Source organism: Nanorana parkeri, unplaced genomic scaffold, assembly GCF_000935625.1.
Source record: "Nanorana parkeri isolate BGI_ZX_2015 unplaced genomic scaffold, ASM93562v1 scaffold132, whole genome shotgun sequence".
In the NCBI taxonomy this organism is placed as follows: domain Eukaryota; kingdom Metazoa; phylum Chordata; class Amphibia; order Anura; family Dicroglossidae; genus Nanorana; species Nanorana parkeri.
The window spans coordinates 1,216,059-1,226,244 of record NW_017306400.1 but is presented as its reverse complement, the minus strand read 5'-3'; the positions used below and the strand labels follow the sequence as shown (position 1 = coordinate 1,226,244).

Sequence of the window (10,186 nt, the reverse complement as noted above, 5' to 3'; positions counted from 1 at the left end):
ACAGATCTCCCTGCATTCACCAGAGACATGAGACGTGACTGAATGTTTTTTATGGGCATTCCATAGTTCTACTGCTGTCATGTAAACCACATATACTGATCTGTTTTTATACTTTGTATGTTATCTTGACGCAGTGCGCTGTACACTGCAGGTCTTTCCTATCCCGAATGATGTTCGTTATATTTTCTTATGTACGAATTCGACACTGCGCAGTATTGCTTCTCTTGTTCTGTATGGACTCTAGTTTAACGTCCCCCAACCCCGCAAATGCGCTCATACTAACGGATAGGGCTGTTCAGGTAGCAGTGCCGATACTTGGCATTTTCAGGAGAACTACCAGTGTTGCAGCTGGGACCGGTTTATGGTGCTCCACCACTGTCCTGACATCATAAGTCTGTATTGTTTTATAAAAACTGTCACATGACCCTAAACAAAAATATATCAGTACTTGCATCTGTGAGGACTTGGACAAGTATCAGTACTTGTACTTGAAAAAAGGGTATAGGGGCATCCCTTAAATATGTTTATAAAAATAAAATCATACATTAAAACAGGCATGGAATGCCGTGCGATTGCAAAAATTGTGCATGCAGTTTTATTTTGAAGTAAACTTTGCTTGTGTATTTCATTTTTTTTTTTTTTTCTGTAACTGATAAATAAAAAACAAATTTCAGTTTTGGTCTACAAATTTCATTTTGATGCATCCCTAGATCTCAGTATATTTTATTATTCTTCATGTATGGATACTTCTTGGGCCGCAACAACTAATCCATAATAAATGATAATGAAAATCATTGTCAACGATTCTCATTATCGATTTAGTTGATTCTGATTAGTTGATTTCATGGACAGCTCCAAAACTCGCTGACCTCAGCACGCCCAAATGCTCACCCACCTCCTCCGCCGCAACTTTGCTCAACCAGTCTCCTCCTCGCTGCAGTCTGTGTCGCCTCCAATCCCTGCTGCTCTCCCCTTCCTGTATCAGCAGAAGCAGTGGGCATCGGAGAGGACACAGACAGGCTGTCAGGTGCTAGGGTTGCTGAACGGGTCGGAGAGACTTGGAGGCAGTGTGTGCGCAATATGCAATTTGAAACAGCCTGAGGAGGACTTCAGGTCTCTCCTCTGCTGATTGGCCACGGTCGGGTGCAATTCCCAGCCTGCTATTGGCTGTTTTAAATTGCAATAGAAGGCTGGCCATTGCGTGTGCGCGCGCGCACACACACTGCCTGCGGTGTTTATATTCAGCCACCTCTGTAGGCAGCTGTCATTCCCTGGCTGAAGCTATTAAAACCATGTGTGCTTGATTAGTTCCTTGACGGTATGTGTTCGCTCACTTTCCGATCAATAGAGCCGACCTGTGACAGCTTCTAACTATGGAAATCACTAACCTCATAGTTCTCCTTTAACTGAAAAGAGAAGCTGATTGGTTGCCATGGGCAACTGCTCCAGATTTGTCACCTACACCCAAACCCTTCTGCAGTTTGATTCTGCCGGTTTTGACCTTTCAGTTATTTTATTTTGCAACCTAAAAGATTGCGCTCTTGCAACTGGACCTACCCGAAATAATATAAGGCTCTAGTGGTAGATCCAGTAAGCTTCCAGTGATAATTTAAAGAGACTTTTAGGTGCATAGTTTCTTTGAACTCCAGAATGTTTTGTATTTATGCTCTACAAACAAATTTAGAGCTGCAGCTAACGATTATTTTCAAAATCGATTAGTTAGCCGATTATTAAGTTCGATTAATCGGTTAATCGGATAAACAATAAAAAAAATGGCTCCAGTGATGGACTACTAGTTTGTATTGAGATTGTAGTCCATCACAGGAGCAAGCTTGGACCGGTGGAAAAAAATAGTGTGGTGTGCAATATAGTGAAAAGGAAAGTGTAAAATTATACAGCAATGAATGCAAAATGGCACCGACTATAGAGGAATACAAAACCCAGCAATAGTACATTATACAGCGCAATGCAGAATACCACCAGCTATAGAGGACTACAACAAATCCCAGCAATCGGCGTGCAGCGTGTGTGGAGCCGTGAACAGGGCCAACTGATCGGAAGCCGATTAATCGATTATTGAAAAAGTTGACAACTTTTTCAATAATCGATTATAATCGATTATGTCGATTAGTTGTTGCAGCCCTAAACAAATTACGTCTAATGATGCCTACAGATTACAAGACGCTCTGTGAATGGAAAAGGGGAGAGCAAGGGTGGATCAATGACAGGATTTCTCACTGTATCTCTTTTATTCTGTAAAACAAATAAAGGGCATTTTTTTCAATCAATTTGGGGTCAGGAAAGGCAAGGTGAATGACAGGATCCCTTTACTGTTATAACCACAGCTCCCATCTCTGCAGCATAGAAGTATAGCACTGCTTGTACATTCCGGCATGAGTTAGACCAGGATTTAGAAACTAGGCACCATTGACCCAGACCTAGGATTACTGTCATTAGCGGTAACGTGTTTGTACGAGTAAAAAATAAATAAATCCCGGAGTTCATCCTTAAGATTACCTGTATGGGTTGTTGGGAAATGTCATTTCTTTCTAGTAAATTTGGTTTCAAGATCTATCTTTGGTATGACCCCAGAAAACAGGCTTAGGTTGTGAATATTTATGCAGGTAGAAATGCAAGGGAATTTCATTGTACAATTTGAATGGGTTGCTTGTCATTTCTAGAGTATTATAGGAGGATGTGTGTTTAATAGTTCTAACCCCCTTTTTCTTCATATGTAGGAATAACCATGGAGGACAGCTTCAGATTTGCTTCAGCTGGTGATGATATTAAAATATGGGACTCTTCATCCATGACAGTGGTAGAGCAATTCAATCCCCACAGCACATCACATCCTGTATCTTCATTGTGTTGGAGCAGAAACAGTATCCTTTTGACATGTGCATGCTGGTACTTTTTCTAGTGGCTCATTTGTTTCGTATGTGTTTAAGTCTTCAAAATGTAAGAAAACTATTTCTATTGAGCTGCAATACAAAGCACAGTACATTTCTACGGTAATATCTGAATATGAGTGTTACGTGTTTATGTCTTTAATATTGCAATATGTTCCCTTTTTTCCCCCCGCTGTTTTATGTGGTTGCATGTAGGCACTGACTTGGATCAACCCTTCATTAGTTTATGAATAGACCTCTTGGTTTGCTTTGCTTTCTGTTATTTTTTTTTTGCAGAAGTTATTGCTGTCGTGTAAGTTGTGCTAAAATGTGTATTCCTGTGTTGTAGCTATCTATCTATCTATCTATCTATCTATCTATCTATCTATCTATCTATCTATCTATCTATCTACCATATATAGATATATCTCTATAGATCTCTATATCTACATAGATATATCTATCTAGAGATCTATATATCTATCTAGAGATCTATATATAGAGATCTAGTAGGGATGCACCTAGGGCTATATCTATCTAGAGATCTATATATCTATCTAGAGATCTATATATAGAGATCTATTAGGGTTAATTTCTATTTCGGTGCACCTCTAATAAAACTATATATATATATATATATTGCCCAGCAAAGTATTTCTTTACATTTTTCCACACACACTTAGTCATTATGTTTTCAAACCTCCACTTCCCTGAACTTCCTGACCAGTACAAGCTCACAAGGGGCAGCACAGGTTCTAGCAGCCGTCCAGCTACTAGCTTAGAGAAAAGGAAGGGGGAGCAGGGGAGTGGTTTGCCTTGTTGTGTCTGTGTGTTTGTTGAGATGCACACAGCTTACTAGCACATACAGGGGTGGCTCCATAGGACCCTGCAAGGAAAAGGAGCCACCCTAAGACAGGATATCGGGTCCAGTGCTCGGAGGACCAGCTTCTTCTGCAGGATCTAAAACTTTTAAACATACATAAGCAGCATCTATTGTAAATTATTTAATCAGTAGAGCAGTATGATTGTTGTCACAGGAGGCCAAGCTCTTCTTCCGCACCGCCCCACTGAGCCTGCTGTGACCGATCAGGATGGAGAGCAGTGTAGAGGCGGAATAGGCTGTTACAGGAGGCCAAGCTGGTGGGGAGGGGGCGGACTCAGCTGTGTGGCTGTCAGGGGAGGGCAGCGGCGGCTCTCTAAATAAAATAACTGCGGCCGTCCTGGATTGCCTCGGTATGCAATCCGTGCCGGCCACGATCAGGGAACGGCAGCCTCCTAACAGGCATATTAGACAGCCGCTCGCTGGGGCCTCACAGGGTCCTAGTGAGGAGGAAGCGGCCGTTTAATATGCCTGTGAGGAGGCTGCCGCTGCTTGATCGTGACCGACCTGGATCGCATACCGAGGCGATCCGGGACGGTCGGACTTATTTTTAGAGGTGGCCCGAACGTGGGATCGCGTACCAGCCGAGAGGGCCCTGCGTGCCATAGGTTTGCCACCACTAGTATAGAGGATTCCTGTTCATTCAGTGCTGGGGCTGCAGAAAAGAGAGATTGAGGACTCTGTCTCTTTTTCTAATCTAAAATGGATATATCAGGGGTTCCCCTTTTTTTTTTTCTGTAGTAAAAATGACACGGAGAATCGGAAGTGAATGTTTTTATCAAGAAAACCTTGCAAAATGTACTGGCATATTGTGTGTTTGTTGTGACAGCCTTGTAATGGGAAATAACACACAATGAGGATAGAGATTCCACTTTTTGTAATAAGAGATTTAGGTATTGTAATACACTTTAGTAGAGTTGAAGTGAAATTGCAAAAAAACAACATGATTTATCCTTATGGTTAATATTTGTAAAAGTAATAATCTGTGGCCCTTTAAGATGTTTTACTACTTTTTGTATGCTCTTACTTTCATGCGTTTCTGTTGGTAGCTGGTGTTCTTTTGACATATTGATCCATTCTGCTGAGCTGTAGCTTGAAAAATGCTAAGGCTGAAGAACTGTAACATGAGCTAAAGCATAGGTGATTGTCTTTAGAATGCTCGGGCTAGACCTCTATAGTTTCAAACTATTAACTAAAGAATGGCAGGTTGTTAAATGGATTCAACTTTCTCTCTGTGCTGTGGGATACCTGCATTAATGAGTCATTGATGGAAACAGAGTCAATTTATATTAGTGCAATGGACCATTTCTGCTCGGCGAACACATTTGTTTCCTTTTAGTTTGTCTGTAGTGCAGCCTAACAAAACAATTACAAATCAGTATCTGATGGTTTATTCACACTGTGCAATAAACATCGGAAAGTAACATCGGCCAGTCCATCAAGATGGGAGAAGTAATTGGTGTATTTGGCAGGGTGATGGTTGATTTATTTTATTTGTCATTCACTGCAATTACTACAAGTTCAGGTTTGCAGTAAAGCAAATGGCTTGTAGATTTCCTTCTGTGTGACAAAAGATGTACAGTCTATTTTGTGACTTTTACAGTTTATAATGTGTAGTAGAATTTTATATATGTTCCAATGGCTGCAAATGGACACTATTTTAAGCTGCAGTTGAATTTGTTTATATTTTGCCTTCCTTTCCCCCCAGATCAACATAGTAATTAAATTCCCTGTTTTTAGTATATACTTAATGTTGAACCCAGTGACATCACTAAGTCTCTGTGCTTTGCAATGCAGGCAGATCATTGCTGGTGGGAGGGGCTGAAAGGGTGCTGTACATAACTTCCTGAAAACAGGAAGCTGTGGTAGCGTCTGCATGGGAAGCTGAACCTCCTTGATTGACAGATCTGAAAACCAATGAATGAAAGGGGCCGGCCAGGAACAGTAAGTTAGGGGAGGAAAGGCATTGATGTTTCTGGATGTTTTCCAGTCAGGAAATGTGGTGGGCTCTATCTGGCTTTCTGAGTTTCTAATGTACCCTAAGAGAGAAGCTCAGTGTGCAGTGAAAACAATGTAACCAACTTCAGTACAGGAGCGTGTACAAGACTGAAGGTGACACTGCAGTTCAGCTTTAATAAACATGGCAACAGATCCATGTTTACCTTGTTTAAAAAATCTGTTTGATCACAGAAGGGTGATCTTTAAAATGATCTGACAAAAAATGCAATTTAAAGTAGGTCCAAACCTGACTTTAGTTCAGCATGTGTATCATAACCAGTCATTATGTTTGCATCTCATTGCTGCCACTTCCTGTCTGCATGCCTATGGCCCAGTGATAGTTTTGTGTCATTTCCTAATGGTGACAACGGTAGAACATTCCTGAGTAATGGGTCAACACGACTACATATAGTCTCAAGTGATGGAGTGACTGTGAAGAAGAGCAATTGGGAGATGGGGAGAAAGCATTGCTACCTATAACAGGAAGTGCCTCTGAACAAGAATGATACCCGTGTGTTTTGGTTCTAAACACATTAATTTGAGAAAAGCCTTTTCAATACATTACAGTTTAGTCTTGAAGCCCAACACCAAGAACAGGTATTTGTACTTCATTTTAAACCGTTAATAAACGGTAGTAAACCTTTAATAAACCGTAATGTTTTTCATACTCAAGGCGCTCTCTGTAAAGCTGGCTGTAGATTGGTCAAATTTCAGCTGAGTCCTACTGACTTTTGTGTAAGGCCCCCGGCGAAACATAAGGCTGGGTTCACACCTGGATGTACGGAATATGCGTGTTTGCTGCGCGTTTTTTACCGCCTTTTGCGGTAAAAGAAACGTGTTTCCGAGGGGTATCCAAATGGATAAGCGCGGCAAATACGCCCCAAAGAAGCTCCTGTACTTCTTTGGGCGTAGGGCGTTTTTCAGCGCGTTCCTACACGGTGTAAAACACCCAGGTGGGAACCATGCCCATAGGCAATTATTGGTTTTCACATGTTGAGCGTTTTACAGCGTGTATGAACTAAAACGCCCAGGTGTGAACCAGGCCTAAGTCGATTTCTCAATTAAAATGCCGTCTGGAGACGGCAACCCGCCAATGCTGCAGTGCCGTCCGTCCGTTTTTTTACAACAGGTGGACGGCAAGTGGTTAAAGGAGGCGGTACAAATTTTCTTGGTCATACGGCGAATCAGCGGCAGCTACTGTTCCAGTATTTTGACAGCGGCACACTCATCACTGTTAGAATACAATAGCCCATCCATTCTGTTTAGTGTGAAAGGAAAAATTGCACATTCTTTTTCTCATTTCTTCTGTGGGGCTAAACAAATGGGGATGGGCGCTGGATGCACAACACTTAGCTATTCTAGACACGGTTTCGATGCAGTGTGACTCCCGCTGCACATTTGTGCAGTGCCCGGCAGAGCTTACCGATTGAAGAAAAACATTACAGGTTTAACATGAATTAACCAGACAAATTACAGGTGCAAAAAAAGTAAAAGTAATTGTACCGGAAGCTGAAGTTTGATTAGGTGAGCTTTAACATGAACCTGTACTGAGACAAATATGTTGGCTTCCTTTAATGACTTGTCCTTTTTGAATATGTCAGCCTTGCTTATCCGTTGGCTTCAGTGTTTTCTGAATCACTGTACTAGTAGAACAAGTATCATTTCTTATGAGTATTGTATCTGGTGCAGATAGCTGCACTGGTACTTCAATACGTAGAGATTATATAGTAACCACTTCTCTTACATGACCATATCTCCATCAATAATATGAAAACAAAAATTGTGCCAAATGAAATTCAATCAGAATGTGTCAGTTCTTGTTGAGTCAAAATGCTGCCAAAATACAGAAACTTGATAAGGGATAAACACTTTTAATAGCTCTCTATATGGATGCATATTGTATGCTTTTAACTTTGTGATGTACTGTGTGCTGTGCCTGTGGTTCATTAAATTTTTCAATGACCTTGTGTGTATGTTCTGAACAAGTCTAGTATATTCCAAGGATGCAACACTGTAGCTGCATTTTGCTTTGAACACCAATCAAAGTGAAACTCTCTGATCAAAAGTGAAGAAGCAATAATAAGTTGGCAAATTCTATTTTATGCCATTTATCAGTTTCAGAGATTTTACAGATTATCTCTCCTGGCATCAGCTTTACTTTCTTTGTACTTGAACTTAAAACTGACCTTTGTTGATAGAAATACAGGGTAATACTAGCATCTGTCCCTCGCACTGTCTGTAACAAATTTCACAGATCATGTTGCATGGTCCTTAACTGTAAGTTCAGATCTCTTCCTGGCCAGTGCTTCTGGCAGTGGTGATAAAATAGTCTTTTCAAGCTGTAAGTCTAAACCAGTTCCTCTCTTGGAGCTGGCAGAGGGGGTAAGTAATCTTCTAGAATAAATCCTTGGCTTTCCCTATGCTATCATACTTTGTTGAATTATTCTCTGAATATACTGTATTTTTAAATACATTTTCTCATATTTGCTATCTTGCTCTTTCTAAATGGAAAATGTATTTTGTAAAATATATATTTGAATTCAGATTAACAGTGTTGCAGTGTAACCATAGCAGTAGGATAATTTGTACAAATATGTTATCAGAAAGTTGCACATACACTTTCTACATTAGATGGTGGCTTTTATCAAGGACCTGAACTGTGGAACATGTGCCCAAAATAGGCAGCAGAGGGCAAAGGTTTAGTCATCAATATTGTCTGTAGACTCCCTGCTGCTGATCGTTTTCACATTTACTGACCTACCATGGCTTGTTCTGCACTGTGTCTTTGTGTGGTGGTGGCGATTTTTTTTAGGTGTGAAGGACTTTGCTTTGTAATATCAGGCTATATTACTCTGATGACTGCTGGGCTAATGGTCAAGACGCAGCAAGAGAGGTGCTGAAAATGCAGATCCACAGAGTGGGTGAAACAAAAGGAAGGCCCTTTTTCTGCAGGTCGTCATGCGCAGCTTCCTTTCCAGCAAGGAGAACAGAGAGCAGCACAGACGTGACATGACTAAGGTGGTCATACACTGATCTATTTTTCTCGTTCAACCCCAGGGCTGAACTAGAAAACTAGAGCAGCTTCCTCCATCAACACTTAGGAGTGTGTCAATCGAGGAATCCTGCTGTTTGCATTGTATTTTGACCGTGGCCGTACGAACATTTGCTGGCCAGCTCCTTCGATCAGCTGATCGAGGGATGCTGACTGAAAGGGTGCCGACATCGGTACACAATGTGCAAATTTCGACCCAGTTCCTCAAAAACCTGCTGAAATTTGCACCATTTGTGGGCGCCTTAACAGAGGCAGCAGTGCTTCTCACTTGATAGATATACAAATAAGAAACTTTGGGCAACTTCACATGCCTGCAAGTACAGTGTGCAATTAAAATTTTTTTTTTTTTTTATAGGAGAAATTTAAAGACAATGTAAATCTTTCAGGGTAACTCTTTAGTTAGAGCTGATGTGTGACATTAAAACTGTCACACATCGGCTCTATTGACCGGGAAGTGAGCGAAAACATAGCGCTGCTCGCTCACTTCCCGATCATCTCCCTGCAGAGAGCAGTGACTGTCAGTCTTCGCTCCTTACTGGGATTTGCCCCTCCCCTCCCCCAATCCTCCAGCACTGACTGGAAGGATGGACGGAGGAAGGGGTGGGCATAGCTGGGTCTGCCTCTAGATAGGCAGAGCCAGCTGTCAATCAGCTAGTGGGGTGGATCTAGACAGTATTGTCGGGATTCGTTTCGGCTGCGGCTCTCTCGGCATATAGTAACAGCCCGCTGTATACTGCGTTTTGGGTCACAGGAGGACGTTTAGTCCTCCCGTGACCCTAAAGAGAACTGTGGGATAAAAATGTTATCCCATAGTTCTCTTTTAAGCACAATAAACATCTGGTCCACTTAAACTGTTTAAGTAGATCTAAAAGTGAAAATGTATACATTTATTTTTCTTATTCCACCTAATGTCCACTCCAGACGGCTCTTGCTATTTATGGGGTGCTAGGGTTTATCATCCCAAAAATGTTTTTTTTGCAGGGTAGTTTAGAGGGGGGTAGGAGAGAGGTGAGAGGGGTTTCATATTATGCCCACAATTGTGCATTATTATGAATAATCTGCTTCCAAACTCGATTGTTTAAATTAGAGGCTAAGCTCAGGTTTTTGTTTTCCTATAAAAGACGTTTGTTGAAAATATATGTGACATGTTCCAACATGATGTTGCTTGTCAGCATTTTTGCTTTGTCTTTCTGTGTGGAGGAAAATGATGCATGTTTTTTAGTACTAACAATTGTTTTCTCCTTTTATTTACTACAGAAAAAGCAAACTTGCGTAAATCTGAACTCAAACTCACAATATGTAGTCAGTGGAGGTCATGATAATACAGTTAACATTTGGGATTTAAAATCTAAAAGACTTCATCGATCT

At 41.1% G+C, this 10,186-nt stretch overlaps 1 protein-coding gene across 1 annotated transcript in view; it reads left to right on the top strand.

Annotated features, from left to right (window-relative positions):
- NEDD1 (neural precursor cell expressed, developmentally down-regulated 1) overlaps positions 1-10,186 on the top strand; it is a 40,493-nt gene that overhangs the window by 388 nt on the left and 29,919 nt on the right. The window contains 3 exon segments of the mRNA XM_018553880.1: positions 2,739-2,882; positions 8,054-8,148; positions 10,076-10,184. Of these exon segments, the coding sequence (XP_018409382.1) occupies positions 2,747-2,882; positions 8,054-8,148; positions 10,076-10,184 (340 nt within the window). The 5' untranslated portion in view covers positions 2,739-2,746.